This window comes from Scardinius erythrophthalmus, assembly GCF_964197995.2.
Source record: "Scardinius erythrophthalmus genome assembly, chromosome: 23".
Taxonomy (NCBI): domain Eukaryota; kingdom Metazoa; phylum Chordata; class Actinopteri; order Cypriniformes; family Leuciscidae; genus Scardinius; species Scardinius erythrophthalmus.
This window is the reverse complement of record NC_138243.1, coordinates 28,613,172-28,631,374: the sequence shown is the minus strand read 5'-3', so window position 1 is coordinate 28,631,374 and position 18,203 is coordinate 28,613,172. Positions and strand designations below refer to the sequence as shown.

The 18,203-nt window shown below is 38.1% G+C and overlaps 1 protein-coding gene across 4 annotated transcripts; it reads left to right on the top strand.

The window, feature by feature from the left end:
• Positions 1-789: 789 nt before the first annotated feature.
• Positions 790-18,042, top strand: mier3a (mesoderm induction early response 1, family member 3 a). 4 transcript variants are annotated; one of them, XM_081354099.1, is made up of 14 exons: positions 790-811; positions 1,833-1,857; positions 2,091-2,236; positions 5,015-5,149; positions 5,238-5,358; positions 5,449-5,522; positions 5,693-5,762; positions 6,971-7,113; positions 10,767-10,848; positions 10,933-11,027; positions 11,379-11,506; positions 11,928-12,073; positions 12,455-12,583; positions 15,323-18,042. In XM_081354099.1, the coding sequence occupies exons 1-14, from the start codon at positions 803-805 to the stop codon at positions 15,754-15,756; spliced, it is 1,737 nt and encodes a 578-aa protein (XP_081210225.1). In that variant the 5' UTR covers positions 790-802; the 3' UTR covers positions 15,757-18,042. The 4 variants fall into 4 exon arrangements, with proteins under 4 accessions (XP_081210225.1, XP_081210227.1, XP_081210228.1 ...); XM_081354100.1 differs by having other exon boundaries at positions 809-1,075; positions 15,323-18,036; XM_081354101.1 differs by lacking the exon at positions 12,455-12,583.
• The last annotated feature ends 161 nt before the right edge of the window (positions 18,043-18,203 follow it).

Sequence of the window (18,203 nt, the reverse complement as noted above, 5' to 3'; positions counted from 1 at the left end):
TGAACTTAAAGCCGACCTCTCACTCAGTGGAGATGAATTTAAACTTCCATTAAAAGATTTAGAAAGTCCAAATATGATAAATACAATCTAATAAACTGTATGTTGTTCCATATAAGGAAGTTATATAAAATAAGTTAGGATATAAAAATGTGACTTATGTGCAGCATAAACTGTAATGGGGCAATTTATATTACATTCACAGCATTTAGAAAAGAACATGGTAAATGTATCACACTAGTTTGTCTTCAACACTGACTTGATGCATACGTTTAGAGACTGTGTTTAACATGCAACTAGCGCCACCATCTGCTCTATATTAATATGAAACAGACGTATGATGTAGAATTATAAAGATGTGCATTACCTATATGCATTAAAATAAATATGCTTTCCTAGATATTTGTTTCCAAATAGACAAAATCAATCTTTCATTGAAGTAAAATCCTTGCAGTAACTCCTTGAAGAATTTGCATAATCTTAGAATGCGACAATTATAAAATCTGTAACAAAAAAACAGTCCGATATGTTTTTAAAAATAATAATAAAAAATTCCATTTAACACAACTTATTTAGTGTATTTTAAAACATCCTAATGAATGCTCAGGTAATGAAACTCATTGGAATACAGTATTTCGACGTCAACCAAGCTCGCTCCTAGCAGCCAATCCTGTGCCCTGCTCGACGTGCGTATTAAACGCGCCAGCCAATCAGAGGCAACCTGCAGAAATAGTCTATCGCGATTGGCTTGCAGCGTCAATCCGGGCTCCGTCGTAAAGCCAGTTTAGAGTCGAAAGGTACCAAGATGGCGGAGGTAAGTTGGAAAATTGGGGGAAGGCGTCATATTTTTGTCGCTAATTTATTTCACCACAGTGCATTAGTTTGGGATTTCTATATCTGATTACGTGTATTTATGCCTTATCTTTGGATAGAGGATGGTTTTGCGGAGATACGTGCAATATTGGCCGTCAAAACGAGTGTTTTAAACGTCGATCGGCCTCTTTTAGCGTCGAGCGTTCAGAGCGGGCGTCAGATCTGACTGAGCGGAGCTGCGAGTAGCGTCGAGCGCGCTGCGATGGTTAGTTAGTACTGAAAATTATTATTTTTTTGTTATTTTGAGCTTTTTAAATATTTTTACTTATTTATTATTGCCGTTTTTTCGTCTGTATATTCTGCGCGATTTCAGAGAGTAATTGAGTGATTTTCCCCTATTGCTGCAGTACCGAATTGATGCTGTGAAGTGGCGACATCAAACCATTTATTTGTTTAATTTTAATGTTATAATTTATAATTCAACATAGCTGTATTTTGCTTAAGAGACCCAGAACACATGAATAAATATTGGTTATTTATTTGGCTTGTTAGTGACCCTCACAAACTCTGTATAATTTTCTAATGTAAACTGCGGATTTAAAAAGTACAAATGAATCAACTGTTTTATTTTAATTCTTTTAAGGGATGATTTTTGTCCATTTATATAGTATTTTTTTGTATTCAATGACATTTGACCAATTCATTTTTTTTTAATTCTTCTTCATAGGTCTGTGCAGAGCAGGCTATCATTATTCATATATGAATTACTATTCATCCCAATATTATATTCAAACGATTACTGTTATTATAGTTTACAGTGAGTGTTACCATAGTTAAATTGTGGTAATTCTTTTGCCTCCACTGTCATCAGGACAAAAAATATATATAGCCTATTTAATATGGGTTTGCAACAGTAATAATAATTTGGTTACTATAGTAACATTTTGTTAAGGGAAGTTAACCAGTGTTCTTTATAATGCTGTAAATTCCCCAAACCTCACATTTTCTCATTGTAATTTCAGGCTTCCTTGGGAAGTACAAGCCCAGGTAATTTTTCCTCTAAATCTATTTAATAATGTTTACTTACAAATCGTATATATTATGAATAAAATATTTGTGTGTATGCATGTGTGTGTATATATATATATATATATATATTACACATGCATGTAATTGTAATAAAAATAAATGTATTATTGGGTTAAATAATATTTTTGAAATGTGTGTAATAATATTTAATATTTGCATTTAATAATTATGAATTCATTTGATCTTTACAGTTGGCTCTTTGTCATCGGAAGATCACGATTTTGACCCGACGGCAGACATGCTGGTGCACGATTATGATGATGAACGTACGTTAGAGGAAGAGGAGATGAGGGATGGCGAGTCAAGCGGGAGCTCGGAAATCGCGGATCTGGAAAAGGTTTGCCTTCATTCTTTTGCCCTACGCACATGTCGCTCTCATTTAGGGATGATAATTTTAATATTGTGGGTAGGGATGTCAATTAAAATAAATTTGCAACTATCAATTAATGGATTAATCGTTAACCTACAAAGTTATCATGTTGCCTAACCAAATAGGTGTCGTTTAAACTTAGAAGCTTGGCTTTACAGTAGGGCTGCGCGATACTGGGAAAATATGCTATATGCAATATTGTTGTTGAGTGTTGCGATAACGATATTTTTTGCGATATAACATTTCCCTAGAGAAATGCTTTTTTTTTTATCATTCATATATGTAATGATCATACTAAAATAAACAGGTAGGCTAATAGATATTCAGAAGAATATCTCAGTTTTTTTAAAGGAGTTTAACGTTACACATGCAATACTTTGATTAATGGTTGTCTTTGAGACTCTGTTATTGTTACTTGGCATTGCGTTAGCAGTTTTGGTAGATTTGGGTTTACACTTTTTGAAGTCTTCATATCGCTCCCTGAGGTTGCGTTCCAGATGACTGTGGAGATTAGTTTCCTCTTGACGTGGCCAAAATTTTCGGCACAACTTAGTGACACCGTTACTTATGTTCACATATCGCGTTTTTTGTGCGTGCAAATTTTTCAGAATTCCGCAAGCTCACGCAGGTCATGGTTGCATAGCAACGACAGACACAAGTGCTTGTGGAAAGAAGGAGATAGCGGTGCGGCCGCGCTTTTCATGCGTTTTTAGACGCGATATGTGAACGGCCCCTTTCACAGTACCTGCATTTATGACACGTCTTCTTTATTGAAGCCAAAATATTGCCATATTTCAGACGTACAGTTCTTTTTAGGCAAAGGTACTTCGCTGTTGTCATTTTCCTCGCTTGTCTCTTCTCCCGCCATTAGTTTTTATTTTCCACTCTCTGCTCTGAGCCTAATAGGTTCCCCTTTGTATGTAAGCTTGTTTCCGCCACTGAATAATAAATAAATAATAATAATTGTGACTTTTTTTCTTAGAATTGCGAGATATGAAGTCAGAATTGTGAGAAATAAAGTCGCAACTCTGAGAAATAAAAGTTGCAATTGCGAGATATAAAGTCGCAACTCTGAGAAATAAAAGTTGCAATTGCGAGATATAAAGTCAGAATTGCACGATATAAAGTCGCAATTGTGAGATATAAACTATTCTGTGGTTAAAAAAAACCATTTTCCCTTAGAATTGGACTTTATATCTCAATTCTGAGAAAAGATGTCAGAATTGCGAGATATAAACTCACAATTGTGAGAAAAAAAGTCAGAATTCTGACTTTATAACACGCAATTCTGACTTTATATCTCACAATTCTGACTTTATATCTCGCAGTTCTGACTTTATTTCTCAGAATTGCGAGATATAAAGTCAGAATTGTGAGATATAAAGTCAGAATTGCGTGTTATAAAGTCAGAATTCTGACTTTTTTTCTGATGTAAAATCGCAATTGAGAGGTAAAAAGTCGCAATTATCTTTCAAAATGTTATATTTTGTGGCGGAAACAAGCTTCCATACCTTTGGGCCCGATCTAGCGAATAGCATAATAGCACCTACTGGGGAGGCGGGTATAAAGATAGTAAGGCCCCATTTGATTGGTCGAATTTGGATAAACAACCCATGCATGCATCACACAAATGCTTGGCACATAAAATAAATGCAATTTATCGCACCTCTCTGCGATACGGATATCGCATATACTATTATCGCGATAACGATAATTTTTCGAGATATTGTGCAGCCCTACTTTACAGTGAATATGGGGAATATGACCATCACTTAATTCTGCTGACATATTAGAAGTGCTGTATTTTCATAGCGTGAAAAAAAAATGCTTTACATGAAAATGTGATCTGTAAAATCATTATCATATATCGTTGAAATCGTATATCGCTCTCAGCTAGCGGAATACAACAAGAATATTTGTTTTAGACCAGACTTTACTGCGCCACTGTCGCACGTGTAAACATGCTTTTGCACCACGTTTTTGTTTGTAACTTTGCGAAACATTCGTAAACCATAGCAGATCATGTGTTTTTTGTTTTAGTAGAGCAGGTGATCTCGAACGAGCCGAATTACTTGTAATGTTAAAGTATTTTATGATAAATACTTTGCTTGTTACATAAACGTGCAACACTTCAGCCGTAAATAAGTTATAAATGTTAGCTAGATTATGTTCATTACCTGTCTAGCGATACATGTTTGTGCTGATGTTTTTTTGTTTTTTTAAAAATCTATTGCATGTCATTATATATAGCGAGTTAGCTCACGTGATTTAAGTTTCGCACTTCAGAACTTCCGTTAAGAGAACATAATGAGCATCGATGCTCCCTGTTTTTCACAGTGCATTGTGGGACTTCATCAGTGCCCTGACTTTAATTGAGGCGTACCCATTAATACATTTAGAGTATGTAACTACGGTGCGCTCACTTAATTTATCCTAGTGTGTCCAATGCATGTGAGTCGCAAAACTACATCAAATGATGACCATTGATACGTTTCATCAATTAAATTATCAACAATTAATCGATTGCTGATTATTCGTTAGCGTCCCTAATTGTGGCAAGTAACAATTATAACCATGCTGACATTATAAAAACACAAATTGTGTTCTTTTATCCATATAATAATAATGTCTATTAATATTAACCAGCACTGATGGGATCACACATATATTATGCATCATTCTGGAGTTGTATGCATGATTCTCAGTGATAAACCATTGGATCTCAAGCAAAACTCTTTCTCACAGGAGGGCAACATGCCGTTGGAAGAGCTGCTAGCGCTATACAGATATGAAGCATCAGACAGCGCTGTCGGAGGGTCGAGTGCGGACAGCTCGTCTGTAGAGCTGACCGATGAGCTGCCTGACATGACGTTAGATAAAGTAAATATATATGTATATATAATTTTTTTTTTAAAAAATTCTATATTTCTTTCTTTGACGTTGTTAATGTCATTTTGTCTTGTAACAGGAAGAAATCGCTAAAGATTTGCTCTCTGGAGACGATGAAGAAACACAATCTTCTGCCGATGACCTCACACCATCTGTGACGTCACACGAAACCAATGATTTCTTCCCCAGAACTCTTCGCTGTAAGCACATAGATGTTATTTTAATATCACTAATGAAAGTGTGGCCTCCAGTTTTAATTTGAGTATTTGTTTTTGATTGTTCTTTTCCAGCTAATGTGATTTACGATGGAGACAAAGAATCTGAGGGTGAGGATGATGGGTTGAACCCTGAAGACTCTCGCAAGGTGAAGAACTTTGTCAAACGTGGTCTATAGTACCAAATAGCTTTTTACTGTCTTAATCAGAGTTTGCAGTTAAAAATTGGTTGTCCTATTTATGTGTGTCAGACAAAGTTGTGAACCTGTTTCTGCAGATTCTAATAAAATAAGTTTTATTAACTTTGTTACTTTCACAGGAGATCATGGTGGGATTTGAATACCAGGCAGAAATTCCTGCTCTTACCTGTTATAATGACCAGGAAAAAGGTGAGTAAGAACAAGTACAGATTTGTGTCAGTGTTTACATAAACCAGAAATCGCCTTGAGCATATTGTATACATGTATGTCTTAATCAGTGTTTTTCCTGGAACGAACATGGTCATCCACACACACACACACACACACACACACACACACACACACAGTACAAAGACCCTACTCATGTGAACGGCAAGCCCAGTGCTGACAATAAATCCAAAATAAATGCAAAGATACCGTTTCTAATGTTAACTTATCCTATTTATTCTGAAATATAAAAGTCACTGTCAGAACGGATCATAAACAAAGTGCTTAACTATTTTATATTTAAGAATATTAATGTATACGTACAAAAAGTCACTAATTTAAAAAGTTAGTAATAAAATTAACAACAAAGTAACACAGCATAGAGAAAGTGGCAGGTCTATTTTACACTCCCAAATTTGACAGTATCAGATTATCGTCAATCAGATTCAATCATGCATTTAAATATGGTTGTCAATCCAGAATCTTTGCAATGTGTAGTTAGCTGTGTATGTATGTATGTGTTCGTTAGATACACAAAGTGAGCAAAGATCGCTGCCATTATAGTCACTCAAGCTGTCAATTACAACACGAGGTACACAAAGCTGTGCTCTTGTGAAAACTCCCGTTATAGTCACTGAAGCTGTCTACAAAGTGCAGTGAATCTCTTATTGACATGTTTATACCTTGCTGATTATAATGAAAGGATTCTTGATTGTGATTTTGAGCTGATTTCAACTAATTTAAACATGCCTAATTGGCCATCGCATTCACACGGTCGTCAAAGCTCAGCACTGCAAAAGCTCGTTGTAAATAGAAACCTTTGACGATCTTCACAGAGCACTTACACAAACACTCATGGCAGCGTTTAGAGCAGACAGTTATCAGCGGATACCGGTACTGCAGAACGGCAGGTATCGTCACATTAAATGATCAAATAAATCTTTGGCGGGTCAAAGATTCAGTTTGGTTGCCGCCTAAATATTTTCAGTTAGTGAAACGGTATTCTGTGCAAAATAATATTGGTTGGGACTTCACAGAAATCTGTCGTCCGCATTGTTTTTATGCAAGAATAAAAGTTGTAGATAATATTAGATTTTGATAAAGGATAACATTTTTATTATTTGGAATAACATGCTGATGATTGAGTCAACTGATTGTTCATTTGAGATGTTTTTTAATTTGTTCTTCAGTGTACGCAGAGGAAGATCAGCTGCTGTGGCAGCCGGACATGTTGCCCGAGTCTAAAGTCAAAAGCTTTCTGCAGGACGCTCTGAGAGCGGATGGAAAGATGGACGGAGATGGCAAATGTTCTCTGGTCAAAGACAATGAGCAGGTGAATATCACAGATCAATATTTTTATACAACCCAAACACAGGCATTAAAGGGATATTTCACCGCTGGAAAGATGAATGTGTATTTAAATTGGGTCATTTATGTAGTTGAAATGTGAAATTATTTTAGAAGTTGGTGTCTTCTAGACTGAGAGAAGCCAGAAAATGTATTTTTGGCTCATGTGGATGAAAGACAACAACTCCCAGAATGCATTTGCTTCGCTGCCCTACGAGGACACTCCCAAGCCACGCCTACCGGTCACAGAGGGCAGTATCGGGAGAAATGATACAGCTAGGCTACTAGTCGACTCGAAACTGAAAAGACAGCGTTTTATCGTGAGATCCCCCTATGGGCGGGTTGAAGACATGCGGGACGAGCTCCTCCTACTGGCTGGAGTCTCTCGCCTCTGGTGATGCTAAATGATGATTTTCGGAGGTTTTCTTCCAGACACACAATACAGAAATCTCTCGTCTCAGGGGAACATGAGTGAGGGAAGCACGGCCATTCGAAAATACTACCGGGTTTCTACTGATACAAAGCTAAATGCTAATCGGTGAAGTATCCCTTTAAACTTGATGGGCTGTTAACAATGTCCACTAAATAGATTTTAATGAACAGTTCTGATTAGTGCTGTGCAGAAGCTTATAATCACATGGATAATTAAGATGAAGTTCTAAAAGCTTTCAATGAGATCTTTATAACAGTATGACTAGTTAGTTAAAATGCATATTAATATGTCATCCCTCTATATCTGCCTATAATACGTGTTGATAATTTCGATATCTTAGATATTTGCATATCAGCTATTACATCAGGCTTTATAGGGATTAGTATTGTCACGATACTAAAATTTTGACTTCGATACGATACCAAACCAAAATACCTCGATACCGATACTGAATTGATACCACGGCAAAAAAACTAAAACAGTAAAAGTAATTTAAAAATATGATAGAAATGAATCATTGTTTTATAAATTAATTTTAAAAAGCTAAAAAGTCACATGACCAGTATGATCCTACCCTGCTTTATGACCATTGCCTCCCCTTTATTAAAAATAATAATAATAATTATTACGTCAGTGTGAACGTCCTTACCAAAATGTTTGCAACATTCACATTATTATCAATCATGCTAACATTTACAAACCTTTCAAAAACTCTGAACAGGTTTGGATGACCAAAATCTTATTTCATGATACGAGTCATTTAATATTTTTTAAATGTAATTTTATAATTATAATATAGATATTTAATTTAATTGTATCTTTGTAATTAAAAATAAGCAAAAAAGCAAATTACAAACAATATGACAAATACTATGAGACAAATAAAATAAACATTGCGTAATTTCTTTTTTGAAAGCTATAGACCTTCTGTAGCTGAAACAATAAGGTCTTCACTCTATAAATTAACTATAGACTGGTTCTTAATAAATAAATTAAATTTATTCAGTCAAGCATTGGGTGACTGTCTATTTTCTTTTGTTGTTGGAAACAAAATATTATTAATCACACAGAATATTACGCTGCCAGTCTGGCCCTTTAAGACCTGCACGTATCCAATACATTCATCCAGGACGTGCATTTTTACATATCATTTTGACTATTCAAACCTAATAATCCACGAAAGAGAACTGAAGTCGCGATTGTATGCTGTCTGAACGGCGTGTGCACGCACTTCAGGAGTGAGCCCGGCAGCACGAGTACGTCCCGCGCTTTATTTTCTCATGCATGCACGTTTCTTTGTCAAGTGCTGCGTGTATATATTTTACTGTTCTGCTTCCGTTGTTTAGTAGTGAATGTACACGTCCTGACTCCTGCTGTCACACAGCTACGCAAATTAAGAAATACTGCTCTTATTATTTACTCTCACTCTTAAAGTACCGGTACTAATAAAAGTTTATATCATATTGTTTTTAATAGCAGGGTATCGCGATACCTTCCTAGTACCGGTACATCGTGCAACACTAATAGGGATGTAACCACACACATAAGTGAATTCACTAATCTGAATATTGTGGGGATCTTGTCCATATAATATCTATGGCCCTAGTAACGCTTCTCTTTGCATTGCTTTAATATTTTGTTAATTTTTACCTCCTGGTGAAGGCTGTTAATATGACTGAGGATAAATTAATTTAAAAAGCATCTGCTGATTGTCTTACTGTAGACACAAAGTTTTTGTGTTTGCTTTTCTAAGCCTTATTTTTTAGGACATTAGCCATATATCCTAGCCTGGATGCCAGCCGAACTTAGCTCCGCCCACAACATTTGAGCTCAGGAAGTTCGGTCTGGACTTGATCCGTTGTGGAGCGACTATGCTCGAACCAGAGCTGTTCGACCAATCAAATTGTCAGGATGGGCTTTATACGATGATGGACAGATGATCAACAGTAACAATCATCCACGTCACCAAAGAGCGCTTTGGTTGAATTTGTTTACAACAGATGCCGCCATCGCGTCTGGTACAGTAGATATTGACAGCGCATTAATTTTAAAAGAGGAATAGAACCGCGATCAAGGCGTTTGTCGATCAGAAAGATGTTTTTGCCGTCCTTCCTATGGGTAGAGTTGCCGACCATTCCGTATAATACGGAATCATCCCGTATTTGACACATAAAAGTCTTGTTCCGTATTGAACTGATACGGAACGCACTTTGTTCCGTATTTTTGAGAATCAATTCAGTGCAAATCCATGACAGACACATCAGACTATGAACGAAGGCAATTGTAGGCTATGATAAGAAAAAAAAATAACGACGGTGCGGTAGATATTAATTTGTCCCCCTGTCCGTCTATGATCAGCGTAGCGTTTTTAACATCTTGGAACATCATCAGAGAATGCCCTTTTAATTGGTCGTTTCAGTCATTGTGACTGAGTCACGTATAGTAGCAACGATGACGACAAGTGACAACAGCGAGAAATGTAAAAATGACTACCTCCGAGCAGCCGGCGAAAAAGAAAAGAGCATACATACGGTGTTGTTGCTTGAATGCAGTATTCGAGTGCAATATTTTATATTTTGTTTATTAGCTGTTTTTTATGTATTGTTTTGCACTGGAAAGAAAGTTAACTATAATGGAAGTATAATTATATAAAGATATTTGCCCTACACTTCCTTAAAATGTTGTCTAATTACTTAAAAAATATTATTTTTTGCACTGGAAAGAACATTCTAGAAGTCTAATTATATTGCGTAAGTTCGCACGAGGCCACAGAAAACTGTTGTGTTTATTTTTCTTCAAATGCAGTCTAAGCCGATGAGTTTTGAATGATATAGCCTATTTTGTTTAAGTTAAAAATAAAACGTATTATAAACTAAACAAATCCATGGTTCATTGTTGGCAAAATGATCATGATAGCCTTTATATTTCACATCTATGTGGTTCAGTCTTGTATATTGATTAGGCCTACTTTGCTACTCTATAAATATATAGGCCTAATAAGTTGTAGGCCTATTATAATATGCTATAATGTATGAAATATATATATACAATTGAGTGCAGAGGCATTTTCTTTCCTGGTTGAAACACGCCCCATAATCACAGCCCAATGGAGCAATATCAGACTCATATTCTGACTAGAATCTGATTATGATGACGTCAGGCTACATGTATTCATTTTTCTTAACAAACCTGTTTGTCCTCTCCAGGCCTTATATGAGCTTTTGAAGTGTAACTACAACGTCCAGGAAGCTCTGGAACGGTATCGCAGCAATGACAAATCCTTAAAGGGTAAGTGGAAATAATGCCGTTGTTTTGTTATCGCAGTGTTGTTGAACTAAATAAAAAAAATATTTTAAAAATCTAATTATTTAGATGAGATGCTCCCGTGGTCGGAAGAAGAATGCCGGAATTTTGAACACGCTCTTCTGTTGTATGAGAAGAACTTCCACCTCATTCAGAAACACAAGGTAAGATGGCGTCTTTTCTCATGCGTTTTTGATCCTAAACAATGTTGTCTCAGATGTTTAAATTTGAGGAAGGATTTAAATAAATCAGATGCCACTCATATTAAAACGCTTGAAATTCCATTAACATTGTATACGCACATTTCTATTTATAAGTTAAAATATTATGAATATTCAGTATTATAAATATTCTGTGGAATTATATTATAGGATGGGGCCTGCTTTATCCTTTAGGATTTGATTGGTTAAAAACATGTCAGGCTATAATGTAATTGAGTATTCGTGAAATCATATTACACCAAGTAATGCTTGATTATTATGTTATATGGTAACTTTTCTTTGTTTATTTTCAAGGTCAACACACGGACGGTGGCGGAGTGTGTTGCGTTTTACTACATGTGGAAGAAGTCCGAGCGATTTGACTTTTTCGTCCAGCAAAACCGATTTGGGAAGAAGAAGTTCAGCAGTTATCCTGGTGTCACGTGAGTCCTGTAATGTTCAGTGTGAACCTGAGACATCATAATAGACGTTTATAATGAGTGTTTATAATGGTCGGTTTATAATTCGCCAAGTGTGCACAAACACACAAGGAATTTTTTGTGGTTTTTACAGGAGCTCTTGGTACATGTCATATATGTATGTATGTACCAAGAGCTCCTGAAAAAAACAAAAAATTCCTTGTGTGTTTGTGCACACTTGGCGAATAAAGCTCATAAAGCTCATTCTGATTATAAGCGAGTCTCATGCTCATGAACTTTGAAGTTCTCAGGTCACAGCACTTGCATATTGTTGTCCTGTTAGTTTACTTGCTTCTATTGCTCTCCTTATTTGTAATTCGCTTTGGATAAAAGCGTCTGCTAAATGATTAAATGTAAATTAAGTATTCTCTCCTCGCTCCTGCAGGGATCTGATGGACCGGTTGGTGGATGAGGCCGAGGGTCTGGTGGACGGATCTGCTTCTGTGTGTTCCAGTAGCAGTGGCAGGATTGAGCCTCCAACCGAACAACAACTCAACCTTCTCAACTCCATCACAGCCAGTGACCTCTCCGGTATGCCAACAAATTATAACGTTTTTAGACATGCGTTTACTTTAGTCATTTATCATCCATTCTGAGATTATAATAGTGGTGGCAGTTTCCACAAAAAAAAGAAAAAAGTAGCAGAATGACATTGATAACATCAGAAATGTTTAGTTGTTTTTTTTAGTTGTTTTAATGTTTTGTTTTATGTTGAGCAGCAAATCAGCATATTAAAATGATTGACAGGAATAAATCACATTTTAAAATATATTCACATATAAAGTATAATGCCCTTGATTTTGGCTCTACTAGAACAGGTTTTAATGTGTGAATTTTCAAAAAACATAATTTTTCCCAAACTTGACAGTTGCAGCTCCTCTCTTCCCAGTCTCTCATTAACGCTCTGTTTAGTTCCTGTCTCTATGAAGCCCCTCCTTCTGAAAAGCACACTGTGCTCTGATTGGTCGGTTGGACCAGTGTGTTGTGATTGGTCGACCGTTTTGAGCGTGTTTGGGAAATGTCCCGCCCCTTACCATAACAGTGAGTTTCAACACACTACTAACTAACTCAATCAGGCCCCGCCCCTTTATTCTGCGCATTAATTATTTAAATGAGGAATATTGTGACGTGTTCGTTCCCGGAAGAAACTCAAGACTACAATGGAGGCGTTTCAGGAGTTCAGAAACACTGACACTGATATAGAGAAGAACTCCCGCTGGAGGGACTTGGTGCTTTGTAGACCTTTTTCATGCTCGAACTTCAACATTCATTCATTCATTGTTTATTTATAAAGCACATTTAAAAACCCAAGGTTGATCAAAGTGCTGTACAAAGCATTACACACTAAAGAAAGTTCAATGTAAAAAAAGCATAATAGTAATAACTAGTGCTGCACGATTAATCGTATCACAATCGCGATGTCAAGCCTACGCGATTATATGACGCAAAATGCTGCGATTTTATATTAAATAAACAAATTAGCGCTATTAACGCAGCATCTGTTAATTTTTGGCATCCTTTGGCAAGTGTTACATGATCCCGCTCTTATTCATGCAAATGCTTTTAAACCATTCATGCGCGATAAGACAAAAAATAACGCGCTGCCTGTGAATGTCCTCCTGACACACACACACACACACACACACACACACACACACAACAGATAGCTATCCGATCTGAGAAAACGCATGAAGTGGCCAGGTGTAAACAAACCGACACGCGCCAGTATCAAGTTCTCTTTCGCGGTAGAATGAACAACACACATGTATGCCAAAATGAACGCGCTGCCTGTGAATGTCCTGACTGTGACACACAGAAAGACTCGCGCTAATATCGTGCGTGCGCAAAAAACAGCATGACAGAATACAGTTCTCTTTCGAGCAAAATGTCTTTTTATCTTCATATAAGAGTAGTCTTATGGTGAACGTGAAGAGTTGTGACTCGTGAGAGAATGAGGCGCGTGTGAGATCCGCGTCTCTGACAGCAGCGGCAGCTCTTAAAGGGACAGTACACAGTAGCTACTAATTATATCTGTCGCTAAAGTTAATCAAAGAGCAAAGGGAACAGAGAAAAACACTCACTGCTCTTGACTAAAGAACTTTTTCCTTTGGGCAGATTATCACTACCGTATTTTCCGCATTATAAGGCGCACTTAAAAGCCTTTAATTTTTTCAAAAAACGACAGTGCGCCTTATAATCTGGAGCGCCTTATATATGGATCTGGCGCCTTATATTAATGTCTGTAAAACAACCGCTGACTTAAACCTTGTTTATACTTTCGCCTGGCACCGGAGCGCGAGCCTCCGCTGACTGCGCGCGCACCTCCCCAAACAGACAAGGCATTTATACTTGACGCAACTGTTTTGTTTTAGACTGAACACCAGACCATACAACTGATTTAGACACGCAAACTGGGTGCCGGTGTGATGATGTACTAATATCCGTCTGCTCGGGCAGATTCGGCTCAAAGTCGTGCATCTTCGGATGCGGAGGCGCGCGCGCTGTTACAATGACGCCATTTTTGCCTCCGCAGCCGAATCTGCCCAAGCAGACGGATATTAGTTTTTTTATTACCTTCGCGCTCATGCGGACGCGTCGAGTATAAACAAGGTTTTACAGCTCAGCCACTTGTTTTTTCATAATTTTTTGCAAGTGTTAGATCTTGGTTTACATTTGGATTTTGGATGTGATCTTAGGCTTGAAAAGGTTGGTGACCACTGCATAACGCAAACCCAGTCAAACGTTTGACTGCAGTATCTTCTATTCTATGCGCCTTATAATCCGGTGCGCCCTATATATGAAAACGGTTCTAAAATAGGCCATTCATTGAAGGTGCGCCTTATAATCCGGTGCACCTTAAGGCCTGTTCACACCGGGACGAATTTTGCGCGCGATATTCGCAGACGTTTAACGCCTCGTGACTAAACAAAGGGCGCCAATGTGAGTGTGCACACCGACGCGAAAAACGCCACGCGTAAAAGCGTCATTTTTTTAAAAACGCCTCGGGTTCGTTTTTTTGGGTTTGACGCACCGCGTCAAAAACTATCCGACCAATGAGATTGGCGCTTTTGTTCACGTGTCTGGAGCTTCTGAAGTTACAGTAAAACACAACTTGGGGGCACTCAAACACAAAACGGTCTTGCCGAGCACACATACGTAACGGCGAAGAAGATATATGCCGAGTAGCGTCTAAAGGTCTAAACACTGCCGGGAAGAAATAAGACGAGGAAGATGCAAGGCAAGATGAATGTAGAGCTGCTGGTCTCGTTGGTGTCGGAACATAAAGAACTGTGACAAACGCGACAGCGACTACAAAATCTTGATAAAAGAGAACTGTTATGGAGCGGTATTAAGCGGCATCTAATGTCAGGGAATGAATTTGCATGTTCACTCGGCTCATCGTCAGCGAAAATCGTTTGGGTGTGAACACAAAAAACACGTTGAAAAACGCTGGCGAATAACGCGCGCCGATATTCGTCCCGGTGTGTACGGGCCTTTATAGTGCGGAAAATACGGTAATCTGTGTGTGCATTTATTTTCCTTGAACCAAGCAAGTTGACTCATGAAACCATTTGTTTATTATATCGCAATCGCAATATTGACCTCAATTATCGCAATATGACATTTTCCCCAAATCGTGCAGCCCTAGTAATAACCCTTTAAATTGTGCTAACATTTGACTTTTTTAATGTTTAACTAAATGCAGGCTTGGTGAGAATATGAGATTGTCTCTCCACTACATAATAATGCTTAAGATAACGGATGTTCCTCTCTCTCCAGCGCTGACGAGCACGGTGGCGTCGGTGTGTAACCCGTCAGACGTGAGCTGTCTGGACTCCTACAACTTCTCTCCGCTGGACGGGCTGCACCGCGGGCCCCTGAGTCACGAGGAGCCGCTCAACTACTCCAGCAACGGAGACGGCGACTGCCTCAATCTGCTGGACACCGGCTTCTACCACTCGGACCTCGGCCAGATCAACGTGTGCGGCGAGGACTGCGACCGGCCCGCGGCCAAACGGCTGAAGCTGGGTCTGTCGGAACCGTTCATGAGCGACGTGTCGGTCGGCGGCAGGAGCGTGGCCGTGGACTTCGAGGGCCGCACGCATCATATCACAAGTGCCAAAATGGCGGTTTCGGTCAGTGACTTTGGCGAGGCCGGCAGCTACATGGGCGCACACACACTACATCAGCACACGACGCTGCAGTCGGAGTGAAGGCTCGCAAACCTCACGGGACTTGCTGCAATCAAACAGTGTATATAGCCGCTTCCTGGGAATATTCCTCCTCCTAATTGGTTTATTTTTGTTTCCAGGTTATATACGTGTGTGTGTGTGTATATATGTACAGATTTAGAGGTGTTTTTTTTTTTTTTTTACTATGACATCAGTGATGTCTAAATTGTACAGACCTGAATCTTGATTTCTCAAGAGTTAATACAGCCATTTATTTTCCAGTCTTGAAATTTTTTGGAAGTGTCATAAAACGTGTCTACGTCCGAATACTGTGGAAAACTGAACTTGTGACAGGAGTCGTCGCATCAAAAACTGATCGATCCCACCGTGGGCCGACAGCAGGGGGTCAGCCTGTCCTCCGGTACCCATCAGTGTTTACAGGTGCCTCGGCTCACCAATCATGCCGTCTGAACGGCATTTACTCTACGACCACTTTTTGTTCCGGTTTGAAGCAGCTCTGTTTATTTAGTGTCCTTTTCACTCAGCACAAAAACCCGGAAGAGTTGGTTTAGTGTTTCCGGTCGGCCCTGGGAGATTTTCTGCTATTTTGACAGACTGCAAACAAACGATTTAAAGTGGTTCTAGCAAATATATATATATATAGGCCCTAATTACAGTTCTAATGATTATGGAGGTATTATAAAACACTGCTTTGACATGTGTACGTTTTCTCCGTTGCATATTTATTAGTGTCTTTTGTTAATCTTGCTTTATCAGGCGGCGTTTGATCAGCTGGGTGTATTTATTGCAATGAAGACCACTGGACTGCATTATGGTCACGATTGAGCGTTTTTGGTTGTGAAATTTTGTTTCCGTGTTCTCGAATGTGTACAAGAGCATTTGTTTGATATTTTCAAGAGCGCTATTTATTGAAAAAAACATTTGCAGGGATACTCTCGAACTTCTCGACCGCGGGAACCGAATCCACCCGCGGTTTTACGTCTTTTTTCCCTTCGGTAACCAATTATGCAAAGTTGTACATGATTTCTGTTCATCATCCCTGCTTTCCTTTCTTCAGAACAACCTGATCTTCGCAAAAGGCCTGCAAGCACTGACCCGACGTTATCTATGCATCAAGAATCGCTTGCGGATTAAATGGACTCGGTTTGTTCGTTGTCGTCGTCCACGCTGACCTCCTTTTTTTTTTTTTTTCTCTCAGAGTTTGACTTTACATACTCTCGTATATGGCAATAATTTGTAAATATGTACAGATACCCATTTTTCTCTTCCTTGGCAAACAGATTTGAACTTGAAGACTTAAATTCTGTGCTTTTGAGTCTGCGTATGCCACAAGAATGCCTTCTCGACTTCCTTTGCCGTTTGTTTCCTCATCAGAGATTTGCTTAAGAAGAGTTATTTATTTATTTATTCACTCAACTGCAAGTGGGTGTAGTGTGTTAGCGTTGTGCGCTCCTCGCCGGAGCAGCGGAGCTAGCTGAATGTACAGTATTATCGCATCTTAGGGATTTACTGAACTCGTACGATGACTAGAATGTCTCGCGGTTAAGGCAGAAGCCCGGTTTGCAGTGTTGCCTTAACCCTCATTCAAAACTTGCATGTTGAATCGACCCGGAAAACGTTTCGGGACGTTTTCCAGGACGGTCATCTTTTGGACGGCTTGTGCTTTGTCTGTAAAATTGTGTTTCCTTGTATTTACGAAACAGAATTCTCCATAATTTTTTTTTTTTTTTTTTTTTTTTGTCTTGACATACTTGAAGGATGTGTATTGATCAATTTAAATCCATTTAATACAATATTCTCCAATTCAATCCTGTAGATTGTGCAATTCATTTCTCCTGTCCCTCCAAGAAATGAAAAGAGCTTTAGGAAAATGTGTTGGTGCAGTCATTTATGTCCAAAGTTTGTATTAAAAAAAAAAAAAAGGAAAAAAGTAATAGCTTAATTGAAATTGTTCCGTAATAATGGTTGTCTGCTTCCAGGGAAAAAAAAATGTACATTTTAAAAACCTTCCCTTGGGAATGTTTTCCGCTTCATTTTGTTTGATATAAAATTGGTTTTCATTCACTTTTCTGCTTTTGAAAGGGGGGAGGGGGAGCTATTAGTTAAAGTTCGGTTTTTCAACACTTTGTTGTAATAAAGTTATAGTGTTAAATAGACAATCAAATGGCTATTAATATTGGAAAAGGAAATTTTATCATTCTTAATGTTTGTACATAGACACTGTTCTTGTTTTGTTGGTTTTTATTTTGTATTTTATGTTGTACTTTAACTGGCAAACCATTCCAGAAATAAAGTTCTGGAGATATTATAACCGTGTCGATGAGTTTATGACGTGTGTCGCTCAGATCTGATGCTTCTCAATCATTATTTGCACGTGGTTAAGTTTAAGATTTTGATTGAGTTTCTACGATATATGCCACAGTTTTAAGTTTATCTGATAAAAGAACATGCTAAATGTTCAGGCCTCT